Genomic DNA, 21,787 nt, shown 5'->3' with positions numbered 1-21,787 from the left:
TTGAGTTTCCACCTGAGAATGACTCAGAAGACCCAGAAGTCCCATCCACACCCAATGTAAAAATGGGTGCATGTTACTTGGACTGAAAGTAAGATTGATACAGCATTTCAAATATGGTGATCTCCATTGATGGGCTTTAAAAGTACACTTCAGAAAGCAACGGGTGATGTCACGGAAACTACGACCATGTTTCATAAAGTCTGTTTCAATTCAATCCAGCTCAATGAACTCTAAAAGGTATATTTCAGCATTTTATAGATATTCACCTAGAGAGAGACAATTAAATTATACTAAAGTTTGGTGACAGAAAGTTATTAGCGCCTGAGCTCTCCATAAAGACTAGGAGCAGAAGGCAATAGCTGGCCTTACTCTTAAAAGGATAAGGTGTTATGTGACTTTTATTCAATTCAAATTCATAAATATAATAGTCAAAAAGACAGGAGCAATCAAAATACTAATCCATAGCAATTTCATTCTAGGTGTGTCTCAGTTTCTTGTCGGATTTTATGAAACTTAAAGGAAAAAGAGCTGCCATCAATACAATTGTGCTCCAGTGAAAGGGTAAACTATAACCACCAGGAAGGGATCGTAAAAAACACTCCTCCACCCTGCCAATAAGTTCTGTCGAAGAACATGTGATAATTGAAAAAAAATATTAAAGTCATTGTGTGTTAAAAGCTGTGTCAATGCAGACTCCATCCAACAGCAGGAACAAGCTTCTAGGGATACTTTCACTCATGCTCATTACAGTCTTATTACTTCATCCTGAATATTATCACCTCTGCAGTAAATGAGTTCAAGAAATATATAGAAGAGCTTTTTTTTTCATCCTCATTCTCCTAATAGGATCTGTGGCTTTGCCTGCCTCTCTTCACAGTAGACTGGCTATTAATGAAAAAAAACCCAAGACCCTCCTCACCTCAACCCTACTTTCTGTTCTTTTTTTTTCTTCCAGAATTTACATTTATTATGTGGGCTAATCACTGCTGGCTTGAGGCAGTGTGGGAAATGTGATTAGTGTGTGAGTTCTAATTAAGTCTGTGAAGCCTCACACACTGGCAGACAGGCTGGGGGAGCTGCACGCTTAGATACACACACAGATGTAAGAAATAAGAAAGAACACACACACACTCACACAAACAAAGAGTGAGTGAGAGAAAGAGAGAGAGAGAGAGAGAGAGAGAGAGAGAGAGAGAGAGTCTACTGTAAAGAACGATAATACAACATCAGGACAATCTGCTCACTATCTGCATCTATTCATTATTTCCCTCTCTGTCAAAGCGTAGCCTACTGTACAAACTTACACACACACACACACACACACACACACGCACACACGCACGCGTGCACACACACTCACACATCAGTCCGATCACTGCAGTCCTCAAGACACCCTATCACACAACAAGCTCAAAGCACACCGATGCGCGCACACTCCCGGAGAGACAGGGACGCTGACTCAGATGGAAGATGTTTGAGACAGCGCGCCCCCAGCGGCGATGCAGCGCTACTGTCGCTCCTGCGCCGGTGTTAAAAAGCGGCGGGCGGCGCACAGGGGCCACAGTGTGGGGTGTATTTGAAGAAGAGACACAGAAAAGTCAGAAGCGGATTTTTTTTTTCTGACGTCCATCTGCTGCAGCATCCGTCGAGAGCATCATGGCAAACAAACCTCAACAGCCTCCTCACCTGCATCTGGCCGAGGTCACCGCGTCGCAGTTCCTCGACATTTGGAAACATTTCGACGCAGATGGTAAGACAATTTTTAACCCTTTTAAAAGTAGTTTTGAACTCAAACTTATTAAAAGACAACTAAATAATTACTTTTTTTTGTAAAATGCAGCCGGCTGATGAAAGGATATAAAATAAGCAAATGTAGAGCAATACATCAACAACAACAAAAACAACGTTTTGAAGCTTAAAGATCAGACAACTTATTAAGAGACCAATAAAAGGGGCAATGGTTACCTATAAATCCAAATAAGGCTTAATGTAGGGCTGTTCCGTCTTTATTTTGTCTTAATTAGTCTTTCCTAAATTTACAGTTAAATAAGTAGCCATAATAGATGACGTATCTTTACTGCGCTTTAAAAGCCAATGTACAGGAACAAACTTTATTGGATAAACCAAATTTCATCTACTTTATGTTAAAATTGGATAATCCGCCAATTTAAGTTTAGATGCGGACCACTCCCGACGTCAGCATGTGCCCTGACCTTAGCTTATTAAATATTAAGGTTGTTTTTATTTTACTTTTATTTTCGATGTGCAGGAGGATCAGGTTTTATATAAATCAACCACATCCTGATGATTCGGAGGAAGAGAAAATGTTATGCATTAAATTGATTAAATGTTAACTTGCAGGCGAAATGTAATGAGCTGGGTGCGAGAAGATCTACTTTTTCTGTAGGGGAAAGCAGCCTTTTTTCTCTCCACTATTAAGCTCTCTATGAGCACACAATCCGCGCCAAGAGATATCATCCCATGGTACGTAGCCTACATGAAGGAAACCCTGACGTTTTAATTGTACACCCATGAAGGGAATTGGATTCATACGCAATTAATGTGTAATCTGTAATCAATTCGTTACTTAATCAGTGGTTTAATAAAGCAGCCTTTGATCATTGTCTGTTTGGATGTAAAGTAATTGGCTGTAACTGATGCAACTTGCATTGATTTTTTTCCCCACCAGGCTGTTTTTTGAGCTCTATCAATGAGTGCCTATGAATAAGTATTCCTCGTGTTTAGTGGAAGCCACCTGGTTAAAAAAAAAAGAAAGATATATGTTGAATAATGTGATGTCTGTCAACATTTTAAAAAACTATACAGTATGTACACATTTATTCAAAAAGAACCTTCCTCCCTCCACACACACACACACACACACACACACACACACACACCTACACACACGCAGTGTTTCTTCTCCCTCTTGATTTGTGTCCTTTCTTGCCAGTCTTGTCACGATGCAAATATCCTTTGTGTGTGTATGAGTGTGTGAGCGTCTGAGTTGCGCTGTATGACGAGTTAACAAATCCATGAGTCCTGTCAGTGCCGTCACAAAGGCCTCATAAGCCTAATTATGGAAATGTTCATACTTGCATTCCACGTAAAGGTCTGCAGACTCCACTGTGGTTAAATGACATTCTATGACCTGATAAAAATGCTGATGGAAGCATTTTCAAGTGCTCTAGAGGGGCTCAAAAGTCCACAGTGGTCAATCCCTCAAAAGTACAGCCATTTTCATTTCAGTTTTGTTTCCATTCTGCTGGTGGTACAGTTTAAACAGAAAGGTTTCAGTCTTGCTTGTTTAATACGCTCACCTGAGATGTCCAAAATACACTCTGCTGTTTCACCTATTTGTTGTGTACACTCCTGGGAGTTCATCATTAAGGCGATTTGTTTTTTGACAAAGGCCTTTACACATGCTGAAAGGTGCTCTATAGGGAAATCAAGGTGGCATGATGAGTGGGGTGGGGTGGGGTGGAGGGCCTCTGCATGTGAGCTCTCCCATATGAGTGCAGATGAAGTTGTCATTTCTGTTATTGAATTCACTCTTTCAGCCTGGTTAAAGCACATTAATGCTACTCATATCGTCCAGGTGGTGTCCTGCAGCAGAGGTATTTTACATACTGTGATTTGCAATGAGCTACTTTGCAAATCAAATACAACCAATGTGCATCAACTGATTTAACTCCAGCGCTTGATTCCTGCTCTCATTATCAGGAGTGTCTTCTAGCTCAGCAGAAAGAAAGGAGAGCTAATTTGTTTGCTCAGATTGAGTAAACATCTCTGAGTTGCAGATAAAAATACACAAGAGGCGATGCACCCAGAGCTGAAGAAATCACTTATTCCCCTGTTGGCCCAGGATTAGGTCTCATCTGGATTGCATCTACTCGCAGCTCCACCTCTATGTGTCCCTCTCATCTTTCTCTACCGTGTCATTTGGGAGTTTTCAATGCTATCACTTCAAAGCTGCAGGAGGAAACAACTGCAGGAGCTTTTTTTGCTAACTATAGAGCTGTCAATTATTTTTATTAACCTGGATATGGAAATTCATAGTATGATGAATTGAACCAGCTGTGCTCTCAACACAAAATATTTGAATAGACAGGGCTGCACTCTCGTTTGAAAGGCAAATGCACTATAGGATTTAAATATGCACTTAGGTGGTTAAGCAGTCTGCTTTGAGAGTTTTCTTGGGGCTGAATTTTAGAGTCAAAACTAGTAGAAGAGAAAAACATATTACTCACAACTCCTGGGACTGTGATGACGCAGGATCCCAAAGAGTGTGCACCTTTTATCTTGCTGGTTGGGGCATGCTTTAAGCCAATGTACAGAAGCACTAGAGAATATGAAAGTTTGTATGTTGGCAAGCTCTCATTATGTCTTATAAAACGGGTGTTTTGACATTCAAATTCAATGATCTTGACGTCATCTGAAGTCATCTACAAATTATCTTCTTGCAGTGACTTCTTCAACTGAAGGGTGTATGCTTAAGGCTGGGCAGTTTACATTATGATGACACTTTTTTATTTGTCTGCAGAACACATAGCCTTTCAAAGAAAATAGAAAGTCTAAATAAATAAATAAGCATTCAGTTGTTGCCTTTAGGCTGTTTGGAACAGAGAGTATAAGCACTGGACAAACAGATGTTCACTTATACAAGTATAATGGGATATATGGATTTATTGAAGCATTTATTAACTCTATACCATTTCGCATGCATATTCTATTCTTACATCTATTTTTGTTGTCATTGTATGCCATCCTGCTTGCACTTAATCACATCTTACTCTATTCAATTATCAAGCTGGTCATTTCTTTGCAGCATGCCAATAAAACCCACAGGAGGGAGACTCCATATCAGTGAGCCATTTAACCATCCCACTTATTGAAACAGCAGAGCTGGTATTCATGAGTTTTGATAACATCAGTAAGGAACGCATGCATGCCCACACACATGCTGAAGAATTTCCCATGGGTAGAACAAAGACGCTGAGATGTTGGCTGGGTGGGGAGAGAGATTTCGAAAGAAGATGACAGTGAGAAGAAGCAAGTTTGAGGTGGAGGAGAGGAAGCGGAAGCCATGATTATCTTTGTTAGTGTTTAATGAGGCAGCTCTGCCTTCTAGGGTTTTATTGAAGTAGCTTGCTACATCGTTTGGAGCCATCTGTCTGGCCATTCAGCATGCTTGTTGATAGAATACTGGCACAGGTTCACACGGTACCTGGGTGAAGCGAGCATACATTTGTCCTCGGAATAGATACTGTCAGGGCCTTTTAACACCAGGCATACAGATAAAATAAGATAAGAAATTCAACCTTAGTGTCCTGTGCTAAATTTGTCAACAAGGAATAAAAAATGTGATCAAAATCAACCCAGGATAGGCACTTTTTTTGTGACAAAAGTGACGCCCAGGCTGTCAAAGAGATTGGAAACATGCAGTAAAACAAAGTTAAGACATTTCCTGAAGAGATTACAAAGCTTCAGTATCTCCTTACTAAATATATTAGTCCTTTAAGTCCAAATTATCTTCCTAAAATAAAGAAATTCAGGTAGAAACTGTGTCATTGCACTGTTACCCATATTGATTCACCTTATCTGCCACACTGCAGATAAGGTAGTATTGATCTCTGTTGAATAAAGGAGCTGCTTGTGGATCATAACCTTTCATATCCTAGAAAAGCAAATTTCCATTAATAGCTTCTCCTTGGATACAACCCTCCGAACGGAGAGTCTTCTTTGGAGTGATCAGTTTGCATGATGTCAGTCAATAGCCTAATCTATTGAGCTGGAGGGGAAGGAAGAGGGTTACTGGCAAAAGCCTCATGTTCGAATCAATATCAGGGCAAAACTGAGCCATGACTGGATTTATTTTACACTGTGACACTATGACTACATCCTGGGGCTTTTGCTTGTCAGCGATTGGAAATAGCCCTTTTGTAGTGTGTTACAATAACTTGCTGTTATGATCTGTTGTCACGCAGGTAATGGCTACATTGAGGGGAAGGAGCTGGAGAACTTCTTCAGGGAGTTGGAGGTGGCCCGGAGAGGAGCAGGAGTGGTGAGTTCAGGAACAAGAGCGATTTAAACATAAAATTTTATTTTCACTTTGGTTTGACGCTTTATTGTGTATACATGTTTTCTAGGACCCTTCAAACCCTACATTCAGAGAAAACATGAAGGAGTTCATGCAGAAGTTTGACAAGAACAAAGATGGACGAATTGAGATGTCAGAGGTAAGACACTGCAGTTACGTCTTGTTACAAACAGTAAAAAAAAAAAGATTAAGACTTTAAGTATGCAGCTTTAATTTCTGTAAGAGTTACACAAGATAATTAATATTCTCCAGCGTCATGCTTAGCTTAGCATCAAGAACGAAGAGAGTGTCTTCAAAATTATTTACGTTTGCATTGCATTATGGAAATAACTTTAGTTTATCAACTCTCTTGAGAATTACATCAAGAGAGGAACTACTTTTTATATTTTTCTATCAACGATGAATTCACAGCAAGCAGCTAGTTCTATTTAGCTTAGCATGAAGACTAGAAACAGTGGGAAAATATTATGTTAAAGTTAAGTGCAAATAAACAATGTATTTGTGCCATGGCAACCAGTAACCTTGGACAAAACGTGGTGGTTTAGTGACTCTTTGTTTCAAGGTAAGAGATGTAATAAGTTATGTTGCGAGGCAATAACATTTTTTAACCTGTGAACGTTACTAATTTAGCCTTTCGCTTCAAATAAGCTACAGTAACCTTCTGCTGATTGTAACTCTTAAGGTAACACAGAAATAAATCAATCTTCTGTAGCTCTCACAGAAGGGAATGAATATGCCAAAATATCTCTTTATAATTTTGGAAGGAAATACACTAGATATTTTCAAATGTTGATACGATGAAGTTATTCAATGGAGCTCTTTCCACTTATATCAATCGAGACATGAAAAAGTTGCTTTTTTTTTTTTCATTTTACGTACAAATGGTTTTCAGTCAAATATGCCTCAGGTCCAAAAATAACCTCAGAAAGTCTTTGAGTTGTCTGCTGGGAGAAAAAGAAAAGAGAAAAAAGGGCTTGGATTATATAAAAGCAGCATAGAAATACAGCACATGAATCCAGGCTTCAAAGACCTGGTCAATACTGGGATCGATGCATAAATACAGTCTTTATCATACCCTCTTTAGACTGGCAGTTTGGATGCCTTCCCTCGATTTTACCATTTTCAGAGAGTAATTTGAAAAAGAAACAAGAAGGAAAGCCTCTGCGATAACAATAATCCCCTGCCAGGATGGGAAAGAAGCAAAGAAAGCCTAGTGCCAATTTAAAAAAAAAAATTCTAACTTGAGCACGGCCCGGCCTCAGAGGTTATAGCTCTCTATTATTTATGTCTGAGTTGCCCATTTGAGGCTTTGTAGGCAAAAAGCTCCCTGGTCTCCTCGTCTTCTCTCCCACCATATCAACCACCATCTTATGTACTCACCACTCCCATTTTACTGTCATTTCTCTCTTTAGCTGGCCCAGATTCTCCCCACCGAAGAGAACTTCTTGCTCTGCTTCAGACAGTTTGTCAGCTCCAGTGCTGAGTTTATGGCGGTAAGAGTGTGTTTATTAATGTGTGCATGGATGGGGCTGCTCTTTATCTCTCTCTCTCTCTCTCTCTCTCTCTATGTATATATATGTATATATATTGTAGAACGTCTTATTCTTCTCTTGACAGACTCCAGTTTGATCAGTTTCTAGCTTTCAGTACGAAACATTCTTGTTCCCCATTAGATGCAATTAGTGTTACAAATGTAACTCAAGAACATAGTCAGTCGGCCATAGAAGTGAGACAGCCTTCATGTTGTCATTCGTACCAAGCAGCTGATTTCACAGTTCATTTCATGGCTATAGATTTTCTCATAAGTGAAATAAACTAGCATAGACTGGAAAGAAAACCACAGACTCACTGCCTCCACATTAGTCTCTTTCTGCCCAAATCAAAGACCTCTAAGGACCTCACATGGTCCTTCATGAATATCAACCTCTGAGTTGCAATGCAGAGCAATACAGCACTTATGAGAAAAGAGCAGACAGATCATCTACTTGAAATAGGCAGCTGACACACATGTCTCAAAGAACACTCAAGAATCCAGTAAATGATTACGATGAGAGCATTCCTTAAATATTATTAAGTATAATACAAACATATGTGCTTGTGCTTTGTGACCGAACATTGTGGTCCCTGGTAAACAGACAGGTCACATGCACCTGTCATTACCATCAAATTATTAATATGATAAACATATTATGAGTCATTCGAAAGTCTTGATTACTTTTTGAACCAAGAAAAAGCGATCGTTATTTTTGCATCCATTCAATTAAGGGTGCAGTTTACTGTTTCCTTACAGTTGCCACAAGTTGAGGTTGGACTTATATGTCAAGTTCAACCTCAGCAATGCAATAAGAAACCAGATAAAAGCCCATTGTTTGGAAGTGCATCAGATATGTCAAACTGTCATATCATGGGGAGCAATAAATTGTGCTAATTGTGAACTTTTTTCTTAATTGTTTTCTTTCGCCTATAGGTTAGTCTGAATCTACATTTCTGTTAAACCGAAGGAGCAATTTGAAACCTGAACATCTAGTTTTGGGACTATAAAATTACAGAATAGTAAGAATAATTCAATATGCAACCAATTTCAAATTACAGTAATATTGACCAGTCTCAGTCAGTCTATGGCTAGTAGCAGGCAGGTAAACTGTAGTTTGAGCAAAATATGTGACAGGCATAAAATACTGTTTTAAGTCATTTAATTACTAGTAAACCTCTGTAACTTAACCCTGTATATGCTAACTGTTCAAAATATCATGTTTTTAAGCATACATCATCTCAAAAACATGCTGTTTTTATGCTGTTTGTCAAATTATGAATCGATCAGATGAAATTAGAAGTGATGACTGTTTTATCACTACAAATATGTAGGCCATCACTGAGGACTCACAAATCCTCACAAAAAGAATGCTGACCTGTTATACCATATAACGGCCAAGCTGCGTGATAGAGACACCAGGATACATATTCACGGTAAACAAGTTTAGTACTGCTGTGAATAATGAATAATAAATGCTTGTAGAAGTAACAAAAAGCCTTCAGCAGAGCAATATGTGTGCTGAGACGAACTTGAAATGGGAAATAATTTATTCCACTAAATATCTCCAGAAGATGAGAAAATGGCAGATTTTATGTTAGATCTGTCCCAATGAAAGAATGGAGCCAATTAGAAACCAATTACAATGTGGGGAAGAGTCTGTCCTTGTCTCCTGTGTCATATTGCGAAAGAATAATGAAATGAGAGAAGGAGGGTGACAGAGCGAGAAGGTGTTGAGGGAGAAGGATACAAAGGGCAAACGACAGAAAGCGGGAACTGAGAGGACATAAATGAAATGTCGATGGGAAGTTAAGAGCCAGAGTTTGAGAACATAAAGTAAGAGAGGAGGATTAATCAGTCTTTGTTGAAGGGTGCAGGGAGGAGGAAGTGGGTGCAGAGGTTCTTAAAGGGTTAGAATGAGGAAGCAGAACCTTCTATTTTCAGAGTCATATATAATGGATAACACTACTGTAGCTCCTCTGCAGAGCCCAGAGGAGGGGAGGAGGAAAAGAGGAAAGGAGAAGGAGAAGGGGGAAGACCATCCATCTTTGATAAGGAGCCCTTCTTTGGACAGGGACAGCTGCTAGATTAAAACATTCATTAAAATGACTTTCTCTCCCTTTCTCATTTCTCTCTCTGTCTCTTGTTGCCCTCCATTCTGAATGTGGGTGAACAGAATTGTATCGAAAACTGTGTGATTACACACTGATGGTCGAGGCTTTTGTGGTTGTTCCCCTCTGGAACGATTTCTGCTCAGCACCAGAGAAAAATCAAACTCCTGGCGCAGTTAAAGAGCAGGCTGGGGTTCGATCAGAGAGGATTTATGTAGGGAGAGAAATGTAAATCACTCTGAAGAACAGTGTGTTTGTGCTTTGTGCATCAGGGTTTAAAAACTGCTTTTAATCTAATCTTTCTTTTTCTTTTCTCAGGCATGGAGGCGATATGACACAGATCGCAGTGGATTCATTGATACAAATGAACTGAAGGTATGTTGTTAGTTAACGAGTTCCAATGATATTACATATATAAAGCATATCAATCAAGTACAGGGCTTTTATGGAATATTTCTTACCAACATTTGCATCAAAAAGTCCAGTATGATTTAGAGACACAAATATTATGATCATTGATCCATCTGTATACTTTGTCAAACTCACTTTTATTTTTTTGTCTTTTGTTCTTTCCTTTTTCCTTCATTGTGCACATCAAAACTTTGTCACTTACAGAGCACCCATCCTAAACCCTAATTATAAGAAAAAGGGTCACATAGCATCTAAGCTACATAAACTCTGTCTGTCCTTGTCATAATTTACATTCTAACATCTACTCGAACTGTAATAGTCAGGCTTTGCTTTTATTTGTTCATCTCTAAGTATTTCCACTACCCCCTGCATTCATTTAAAATGTAAAAAAGGCAGGCGAAATGTCCTCACTTGCATGTTTTTGTTAACACCAATAAAAAGAAAACAAAAGAAAGAGACAAACACAGTCCTCTTATAATTCAGTTTGTGCCCTATCTACAGTATGTGCAGAAAATAGTTAAACAATACTTTTGAACATTTTGGGGGAACGTTTTTTTGTGGCTGTGTGTTATATCAAAAGAAAGGGCCCGTTATTGTAAAGAAAGATTGAGAACATATGTCTACGTCCTCCAATTGTACACAAATTAAGCCAAAGTACCCCCTTGTACTGGTGACGTCATTTGTGGAAAGATTTGTGCAGTAGACTCTGCTGCCGAGTTGACGTCCCTCTTCTTTCCCTGACCCCCTAGAAAACTGAGGTCAGTACAATATATAGCCCAGCAGAAACTTGTGTCAGTTTGAAACAGACACTCACAGTTATGGCAAGTTCAGTGACTCTTGTCATCAAAGTAATTACGTGTCCTCTCACTGTCCCTGCTCTACTCTGCTAATGCAGGTACACACAACACTGCAGAAGCTGCATTTGTCAACAGAGCAGTCAATCATGGTTTTATTATTCTATAGCATTAAATGTCTGAGAAAAAAGTTATCTAATGTGAAATTTGACTTAAAAGTTTGACTCAGGTTCCATCTGTTAACGTAGAGGAGGCGGAGCTTATGTCCAGTATTCCAGCCAGACAGTAGGGGAAGCTCTAAATTCAATTTACAGGGGAGCTGTTCAAAATTTTTATACAGTCTGTGGGTCAAGGTAGCAGATAGCTGGCATAGCTTAGCATAAAGACAAGAAACCTGCCGAGGGAATGCAAAACAACAACTCGGCTTTGTTCCTGCCTACATTTTAAAATGAACTCAAGACACGTGAAATCCCTCCTCCTTACGACAGTATGCCCCTAAGCTCTACTGATATGTTACATAACCTACCTTATGGTGCTTAGTAGCCACTATTACCAAGGAGCCACGCAATGCGAGCTCCAGGTAGAAACAACAACAATAGAACCTATCCTACCTCATGGTCCCTGTTGGCCCCCGTAACTCTGCCATGTAGTCAGTGGACAGCCAGACCCAAATCATCGAAGGGGTTGTCAAATGGGAACCACCAATCAGTGATGTTTAAATACAGTACAAGATGACAACAAGGTTCGAAGATATATATGAGCCTTACCACTTGTCATCACAAAGGACCCAGATAGTACCTTTCTGTCAAACAGCTACTTGTTATATTTTAATGTGTTTGTCTGTAAATGAACAATCTCAATTAATATGTAACATATATAGGTTTTCTATGAACTTTAGTGAAAACAAGGCAAGCCGTTTGCGCTCCTGTTTTGCTTAGTCAAGCTCATTTATCAGAGCTTCAAATTTGGAATACAGACCCAAAAAAGTGATATCAACTTTTAGCAAGACAGTGAACTAGCATATTTTTGCAGAAATGTAAAACTACCCTAAAAGGAACTTGAAACATCTGTCAAAAATAATGCATTAACTGCCTTCCAAAAAATGAAAGGGTGAATGATAAATTGATGCGCTGAACATGTTCCAGGCTTCAGTTTTTCCAGGGTTAGGGACATCAAGAGAATAAAAAAAACACATTTCCTAACAAAGAAGATTTCTCAGGCATTATTTAACATACGTGACAAAAATGAGCAAGAATATTTGGGGCAACTCTTTGGCAGATGAATGTTTAGTGGATGCTTCAAAGAAAATGCCCCAGTGATGTCAAGTGTTTTGTTCAGGTGAGAATGCTGCAAAAGTGTTGTCATGTATCACTTCAGCACTGTGTGAAATCATATGTGCTTCACGTCGGTGATTTGAATATTAGAGGGGTCAGGGATGCAGGACATATAAATAAGACTGACTGCTTGGGTTATTGTGGGCTCACACATTGTCCAGCTGCATGAGCAGGATCAGATGGGTAACTCAGGTGTGAACGAAGATGAGACGGCAGGCAGCTGATGTATTTATCTAATAATGACTATATGAAAAAAGTAAACTTAATTCTCTGGAGTACTCTTCAGTTGATACAAGAAGACTTTTGAGATGTCAGACGAGGCTAGATTTGAGTTTTCCAAACCAAACGCAAGAAGCATTCATAAACTTCACTTAAGTCATAGTTTTCACTTTTTTTTTGTATGATCTTATTTTTTACTGTATAATTAAGTTTTATTGGCTCCAATTGTCACTCTGCCGTCATTGTCAAACTATTACCACTAACTAACCTAATTTATAGTTATATTTATTTGCGCTTCTTTTTTAATTTAAAGTCATTAATGCATAAATTAAAGGGAATGACAGATTAACCGTTCACTGTTTTCTTTTTAATGATGTGACAGAGAAATAAAACCCTATCACTATGACAGCCCGATAAAAAAATTTATTTGCCAAGTAAGTACATGTATTTAAGGACAAGTAACTGAGACACTCTTAATGCCAGATTAATGTTTGGTTTTTGATGCAATAACTGAGATGAGTTTTAAAAAAAGGATAAGAGTGAATGACATGCAGTACATGGCCCGGGATTGCCACAGCCCCTCTAAATGTAACACGTTATTTTACGCACCAGCTATATAAACACCCCTGAGACATCACCTTTGCTTTGATGTAGAATGTGACATTATGTTTCAACTTTGCATTAAAGTGGATTTCTGTTTTGTGTAATTCTATAATAAATAGTACAACTGTCCTCTAATTGTGGCTTTGAACCTTTATACCTTAGTTTGTCGCTTAAAGCTCTTGCATAAATGTGATTATCTGTTGTTTTTTTTACCTAGATGCCAAACTGTATATTCTTTGTCATTTCACTTTGTTCTATCTGTGTCTCTGTCCTTAGGACTTTCTGACAGACCTGCTTAAGAAGGCTAACAGACGCTACGATGAACAGAAGCTCCATGATTACGCAAAGACCATAGTAAGACTCCACTTTATGCTCTGTTTCAGTCATGCAAGTCATAACTCCTCATACAGACACCCAGATTGTTTAAAGAAAGCTAGTCGGCTTAAAGTTTCTTGGACCAAGATATGTCCCAGTTGAAAAAACTCAAATGAGGTAACAGATGTCATCAAGTATTTATGTCCAAAATATTAATGGTTACATAAAGATAATAAATATAATCTTGTGAACACCAATGGTTTCTTCAGGAACAAACTCAGAGTTTTGCCTGCAGCCATTTGGTACAGCTCAGTGGTTGTGACCTTTTGTTTTTCTGCAGGTTGTCACTTTACAGCTCAGATGTGCTAACATGCTTCTACCTGAAAGCACTGACCTGCCCTCGTTTTCTGAAGCATTTCACAAATACACACTGTCATAAATGTTTCTTTTTCGTGTATTTATCACATTGGACAAATTGGTCAATATGATCACATTAAGGTAATCCACTAACCCAGCAGCCAGAGCAATTAGAGGTGTATTGTCTTGCCCAAAGACACTTTGACATGTGACTGCCAGAGCTTGGGATTGAACCCACTGTCCCAACCTTCTGGTAGAGAGACGACTGACTCTACCAGTGAGCCACAGCGGCCCCAATAGGATTATGGGAGCAAGGGGCCAGTAGCTTGGCACGGCTGTTAAATAAGCTGGGTCAGTGGTTTCTTGGCCAGCAAGTGTCAGTTGGACTGACAGGATTTTCTCCCCCCTTCCTGGGCTGGACACCAGGCCCTGGCATAGCTCCTTGAGCTCCTCAGGAGGCAGCTGATCCAGACTCTGCAGTTTGCCCAGGCTTTGTCTGTGACTTTGGTGGTAGCAGAAGAAATCTGCAGCACTGCTCTTGAGCAGGTACAGGACCAGACCCAGGCTGTGTGTCTTCCACCCTGCTGCCTGAAACACTGAGGAGCCAGATGCTGAACTGGTCCTGGGCTGAGCTCCACAGCAGCAGAGTCTTTCAGGAAGGAAGAAGTCTGTGGCTCTCTCCGTGAAAGAAAACTTTTTTCATACTTTTTTCTTGATGTAATTCTGAGAAAAGGAGAGCTTTTGTGTTTTTATCCTGTAAGAAGTCCCCAGAAACAGCATTGGCTGAAATGGTTAAAGCATTTTATATGAATAGCTGGTTCTCTGCTAAACATTCACTGCTACTGTATGAAAAAAGTTTGTAATAAAGGTGCAGTCAATGGCAGTCAATTCCATTTCTTAATGGTGAAATGGAGGTACCTCATTCAATTCATCTTGATGGCGTATATCTATAAAAAAACCTTTACTTTCAGTCCCTCTCCTCCGTCCTTCATATCTCTGTTCTGCTTCCTCTCTGTAGCTCAAGATGTTTGATCTGAATGGAGATGGGAAGTTGGGCCTGTCAGAGATGGCAAGGTAATGTGCAATTTTACTGTTGGATAAATGTTGGAGAACATTGCCTGCTGATGTTCTTTCAATGGATTTGAATAATTTAACACCTATTGTGTCCGCTAATGAAGTCCTTCTCTCCCACAGGCTTCTTCCTCCAGAGGAGAATTTTTTACTCATATTCCAGGTAGGGAACAAACATGGTGCTGAAATGAATAACACAAAATAAAAAAGCAATGCAAATATAATCCCTGAAATACTTTGTGGCGTGTAGCCCCTAATATCAGATACCTGTGACGAGCTTTACTTTTCTGTTTGAGTTTTCTTATTGTAACTTCTTATGTTTGGCAACTTAAAGCCTGCTAATCAAAGTCCTTCCTCTGTTTTTTACAGGGTGTGAAGTTGGATACTGAGGAGTTCAGTGCCATCTTCACATTCTATGACAAGGTAGGAAACTGTTCCTCAAAGGAGGGAATAAATTATGTTGTTTACTACTTTACAAAAATGAAGCTTAAGTCTGTCCTCACTCTCGGGGTAGTTTTTTTTTTTATCCCTTTAAAACGTAATTCTGTGAATATAAACTACATATCCCATGAGCCACTGGTCATGTCTCAAAAGATATCCTTGTGATTGCCAATAGCACTATTGTTTCTATCTTGGGTAAAATATTAATGTTTTTTAGTTGATAAAGTTGGTGGTAACCAAATTAAATTTGACTGAGACAAGTTACATAGAGTCATATTTCAAAAGTAGTGAAAGTTGGGTGTGTCTCTGCTCAATCTTTTCCTGCATCTGGAAGACAATAGTTATGTTCTCACCAGGTGATTTGAGTAAGAAAGTGTAGGCTACTCTAGACACTGTAAAATAAAAAGGAATTACAATACAGTTGGAAAAAAAACAAAAAACGCCTAGACTCTTGGGAATGGTTGGATGACTAAGCGTTGTTTGTTTTGGTGTTTCCCCTTCCTTTATATAATGAATATACAAATTTCTTGTTTTGTATCTAGGACGCTCCTGTACTTCCTATGAAAATGAGTAAGGCTTGGCACACCTGTCCCTCTGTAAACAGCTCAGGATAGATGAGCAGTGGTTCAGTTAATAGCCACATTTTCCACATTACAAACAGATTGGCAGGGGACTATAGGAAGCGCAATGACATAAGAAGAAAGGGGAACAGAGCAAGGTTACAGAGGAGAAAGATGCCTAGTGGACATCTGCTGAATTTTTTTCTTAATGCTGAATGAAATGTTTTGAGCTTTGGTCAGATAGAAAAGGGCCATGTCAATATTTTGGGGACTATATAACAAGCTTGATATCTCATACAGTAGCAGTGGCTGTTGCTTTTTATCTTTTAAGGTTGGGTGTATCACATAAGCTGTAAATACAAATGGACAATGCACCTCAACCTCCTCCTGTTGAACGATGAAGCAAAGATACCCATTTGACAGGAACTGACATATTGTGCATTTGAAGCCAGAGACTGTACATTACTGGAAGTGTTTTAATATCGATGCTGCTTTCCCTAAACCAAACACATATTTAACTTGTGATAAAACACCACCTGCAGCAGAACATATTTCTATGTCAGTTTGAAGCACACATTCAAGGTCATAGAAAGTTCAATTACCTTTGTGTTAGTGTTGTTATGTTCCTCTCGCTGTTCCTTTGTTACTCTGCTAAGTCTGTGCATATAGCGCCTGAGGCAGACCTGTCGCCAGACCTTAGTCTTAGGGGGGGGCATATAAAATGCATAGGGGGGCACAATTATTATCAGCCTACAGTATGCATATTTTAATAATTCTATACTGTATTCGCACAGCACGCAATCATCATGTGAAACATAACCAACAGCAATATGACCCGGTAACCTATAGCCTACACCACATAAGCCTACATAGAAGCAATGTTATGATGAATATCCATAACACACTTGACTATAAACCATATTAGATGTAACACCAGAAGCATCTCTCAAACATTGCATTTTAAAGCAGTCAACAGGCGGATATGCATCAACATGTGACACACACGTAAACATACACACACACACACACACACACACACACAGACTTTGAAACTACCGATACTTTGAGTGGCAGCAGCGCAGCGCTGTCCTCTCGCCAGTCCTCCTGTCAGTACAGCTGGATGCAACATTAGAGAACCTTCTCGTCCTTCCATCCGGAGTTAAACTTGTTTAAGGTTCTTTTTAAAAGCAAGCTGAATCAGCTGGGCCTTGCTTCCGAGAAGCATAATGCGTCGATGCTCTGAGAAGACACGTTGGAGCATGAAAAATGAGTTTTCACACATGACTGTAGAAACTCCTAAAGTTAGGGCAAAGGTGTGGGCTGTGAGAACAGTCGGCATAGCCTGGATTTATACGGATATTCATGGTGAAATTAAGTGAGTAAACCGGCGGAAACTCATCCATCTTTCAAAAATCGGCGGTAACGTTGAGTGGCTACAGTGACGTAGGCTACATCACATACGCAGCTTAATTTTCTTTTTAGTCAGGCCGTGATAGGCTGTTGCAGTGTAGATTCCCATCACTCAAACACAATCACACCATTGTTTCTTTGTATTTTAATGGTTTAATGGTAAAGAATGAAACATCAATGCAACATAATTTGTATCTTTTATAATATATAATTAAAGTAATTTTTTTTAAAGATCTGTGCCTCAAGCTCTTGTGCCCAGCCCCCTATGGCCCGCCCATAGCGACGGGTGTGGCCTGAGGGGCCACATTGATTTACAAAGCATCTAATAATAATCTAATTAAAAAAATTCTGAGAACAGGTGATAATAACAAGATATCATGATGCATTTTTGAGAAAAATGTATGTAATGTTTGAATCGTGTCCCATATGTTAACACGAAGGGAGCATGGTTTACAACCTATACTGCAGACAGTCAGTAGGGGTCGCTCCAAATCGTTTGGCTTCACTTGAAGCATGGTATTGCACAGTCCATTCTTTATACAGTGCTTGGTATATAAACACAAAAAGAATATCAAATCTAGAAAAATTAAGCGTGTTTTCAAGGATTGTTTGATGTTTAAATAAAGAAAACTTCCCTTTTTATTTGAAATTAAAAATTGATGACAATGATTTTCCATATAAAAGCAAACTCTATAGCTAATTTAGCACCATGTCGTGCATGTTTATTAGGGTTGGACTCAACCTCAGTTGCAGAGAACAAGATGTAATGTTCAATCATAGATGAGCAAGTGTGGTCACTTTCTTGTGGACAACTTGCCACAACCATTTTTGTATTACAAACATTTCTTACTTTTGTTGTGAGCTCAGCCCCAGTTTTCATATACGCAGCTGCTATCACTGCTACTAAGAGATATTGAGCAGGCCAAAGTGTAGCCAGTCAGCTAAACACTAAAATGACTCACAGTGCTACAGCCCTAAACTCTAAAAGGCCTCGAAAAGGTCTAAAATATAGGAAGGCATGCAGCTTAGAGAAACTGACTGATTTCTGATCTTGCTTATCTTTCTTTTCATTCAACAGAGTTGCTTCTTAAATTAATTCTCATGACCTATGATACTACAGTCTAATAAACCTTGAACATCTCCAAAAGTAAAAAAAGAAAAGAAAAAGAAAAGAAAAGAAAGACAGCCTCTGAAGTGAACTTGAGACAGCGCTTTGATGACCACTCTTTACTACTTGCCAAAGAGAAAACTTCTAACTCATTGGTCTTCTTTTTTGGCCCCTTAACCTGTAACACAACTGAGAAACAACTCATTAATTAGTAAAGTGGCTCCATATTGACTTTACACTGACTCTGTTCACAAAGTTTTAAGTGCAGAGTGTTTTTTAAACCATCAGTCATGAATGGCCATTTGGCTGGTACATTCATGACGACTGTTATAAATAATCGAAAAGAGTTGAGCTGCAGAGCAGAACACAAAATTCTAAAGCTAAGAATCTAAACATAGTTAGGGCACAGTGTCTTTGTTTTGTTTAGATTGCAGGACTTTTGGATCTGGAAAACAAAAATCTGGTGCAATATGCAAGGAAATAGTGTTCAGCTACATTTGAGTGACTGCAGTTTAATTGCTTTGGAAAGTATTGTCGCCAGATGACTATGTCTTTTCCTTATTTTTCCCTAATTCTTGTCCTCATAACAGAGATGAAAATAACACCATGTTGTGCTTCTGTATGCTTCTTTCAGGATGGTAACGGCTACATTGATGAGCATGAGTTGGATGCGCTGCTACGAGACCTTTACCAGAAAAACAAGATGGTGAGATGGGAGCTCTTTTATTGGTTTACAGGCTGTCCTAATGTCCTAGTTGTGTAATAATAATAATAATAATAATAATAATAATAATAATGATAATAATAGCACCATTGATTTGCACAGCACCATTGATATGCACAGATGAACTTAAATCATGATTTTACACTTACTGGCAAACTATAAATAGGTTTTTTGGTAGTAAAATGTATCACATTTCAATCTGTCATTTTGTCCACATTGGTGTTCTTAATGCTTCAATATCTTTATCAACAACATCCAATAACATCCAAGGACCAAAGTTTACAGTGAGCAAAAGTGCACAGTCTTTGTGATGTGCCACTGAAGTCCTCTTTCCTGATTTCAGATTTTAATATTGGAAGCAATATAGGACTAAAAGCAGTCGTGTAGTACAGGGTACATACAGGTATACGCACTTATTTTTCAGACTCCATAGGCTATACATCACTCTCAATCTCCTCTGATACATACCATGGATTTATGCAAATATGTATCCTCTGCTGGATGGGCAGAAAAAAAACATTTGGAGAAAATGAAAGAGTCTACCCACTTCTTTAGGCACTAATACACCACTGACGACAGCCTGTCTTGGTTTCCAATTGGCAAAATCCTTTGTCTGTAATATCAGTTTCAAATGTCTAGCTCTATGTAATGTTTACCGTTTTTAGTTTTAAATCATCAACTACAACTCAAAACAAAAAGAATAAAAAATAAAAATAAACGTATTGAAACAAAATGTTTTAACTTAGTTAATTTCACATTCATGATATAGTAGGTGCTCTACAATATCTTTAGTAATCAGTAATTTGAGGCTTGCTCCAAAGACAACTTGAAAACTGATCTAAGTTTTTGGCTTACTACTAATACTCACTTGATCATTACTGATGGAACACTTTTCAAGATCTCTCTAACTGCAGAGTATTACATTACTTTAGTTGTATTACATTACAACTGTGGCAAACATATCCTGCTTTTTCTGGCTAGATATATAAACTTTGCTGGCTATAAGCTCTTTCACTAACTGTCAGGAGACCCCCCTTTCTCCTCCTGTCTTATACTTTTCCGCTGTGAGTTGCATGTGGGAACAGGATTTCAGGGGACATGGTGAAATTCTCTATTTTCAGAAGTGCATCTGTGAAAATTGTTTAAAGTTGTCATTAGTATTCTGTTGATCAAGGTCGTCCAATAGGAGTCGTTACCAAAGCTGTTGACCTTGTTTCATCTGGAGTCATGATGAAAAGTCAGGTGTTGCATAAGTTATAATAAAGGACCAAAAGGCCCTCAAAGTGTGACTATTAACATGACATGTAGAACAAATACTATACATTTCAGCAGGAAAACCAAGGTCTGTTTTTCACATTCCCCAGGCTTTCTACAAAATGCTCTCTAAGCATGCAAAATGTTACAATAAAGAGAGAGGCAGAAAAAGTGTGACCTTCAAGGAAAATACTTTTTGAATTTTGCATCAGCAACTTCACTGACCTTCTCACACCTCCCCCTCTGTCTATCAGGAGGTGGACTTGAAGAGCCTGACAGGCTACAAGCAGAGCATCATGAACCTGTCTGACGGGGGGAAGCTGTACCGTGGCGAGCTTGAAATTGTCCTCTGCAGGGAGCCAATTGTGTGACGCTTCTTCCTCTCTTGTTGTATATCATAATTTCCTCTGCCTGCCCTGCTTTGCCCTCCTGAGACCACACCCACTTCCAGCTGCCTGGCGACAATATACCAGGTGCATGAGCCAGACACCCCGTCTCCCCTATCATTTCCCCGACCCTTGTTAAAGTTACAACTCCAAGAATGAATGATAAGTGCACCGTCAACACTGCAACAGCTCTTCGTCCTTGAACCCTTGTTTTCTGCAACCCTTTACCTGACCTGTTTGAATCCATAACCTTTTTCTATTACTTTAAGCATTTCAGACCTCATCCCTCTCCATGCCACCCATGCCGTGCCTGACTTGACTTGTCAAACCCATGATTTCACTCAAAATACCTTCTGAGCTGTTTGTAAACCCTGAACCTTAACCTAGCTTCATTAACCCCTCCATTCCTTTACTCTATCAACTTTGCATTACCTACCATATGTAGTAAAAAAAAAAAAAAACTGCAAACTGTGTTTGAATTTATCAAATTTATATTCTGTGATGGAACTGTTTCAGATTTTTTTCACCTCTGTTTGATCTGGCCCTCTCCATTTCCATTATAAGATTTTAATTTCTAATATTTGTTTTTGGCTGATACTGTCAACTGAAAATATAAATAAAATGTCTTAAGATAACATCTGTTTTGACTGTGTATGAATATGATTTTGAGAAGAGAGAAGTTCCAATGCCTCGACGACTTTCTTTTGCCTTAAAGTTAAAACATTTCTAGTTCAGAGCCTTGCCGAGCTGTGGCATTTTTTCCAAGTACCATTCCTTGATTACTTCTGCTGTGCTGACTTCCTGCATACAAACTTGTATATTTTATCAATGCTTCCCAGCTTTAAATTGTTCCCCTGCTTGCAATATGCCCGGAAAAGCATAACAAGGATTAACGATGGATGCAATCACAACAAGAGCAGGATGGTGTACAGTTTAAAGCTACAGTAAACATAGCTGAGAAAAACACTTAAACAGGAGCCTGTTGTTGATGTTGGTCATCTGTATTAAACAACGTTAAGAGCAGCAGCTATAACTTCTAATGCTTTGCTTCGACATGG

The 21,787-nt window shown here is 38.9% G+C and overlaps 1 protein-coding gene across 1 annotated transcript; it reads left to right on the top strand.

The window, feature by feature from the left end:
• The first annotated feature begins 1,541 nt into the window (after positions 1-1,541).
• calb2a (calbindin 2a) lies at positions 1,542-21,364 on the top strand. The gene is made up of 11 exons (XM_079345707.1): positions 1,542-1,750; positions 5,988-6,064; positions 6,150-6,239; positions 7,513-7,593; positions 10,061-10,117; positions 13,380-13,457; positions 14,794-14,849; positions 14,970-15,009; positions 15,216-15,269; positions 19,000-19,071; positions 20,598-21,364. The coding sequence occupies exons 1-11, from the start codon at positions 1,657-1,659 to the stop codon at positions 20,712-20,714; spliced, it is 816 nt and encodes a 271-aa protein (XP_079201833.1). The 5' UTR covers positions 1,542-1,656; the 3' UTR covers positions 20,715-21,364.
• Positions 21,365-21,787: the final 423 nt, after the last annotated feature.

This window comes from Symphodus melops, assembly GCF_947650265.1.
Source record: "Symphodus melops genome assembly, chromosome: 6".
NCBI lineage: Eukaryota > Metazoa > Chordata > Actinopteri > Labriformes > Labridae > Symphodus > Symphodus melops.
This window is presented reverse-complemented; position numbering and strand designations above follow the sequence as displayed.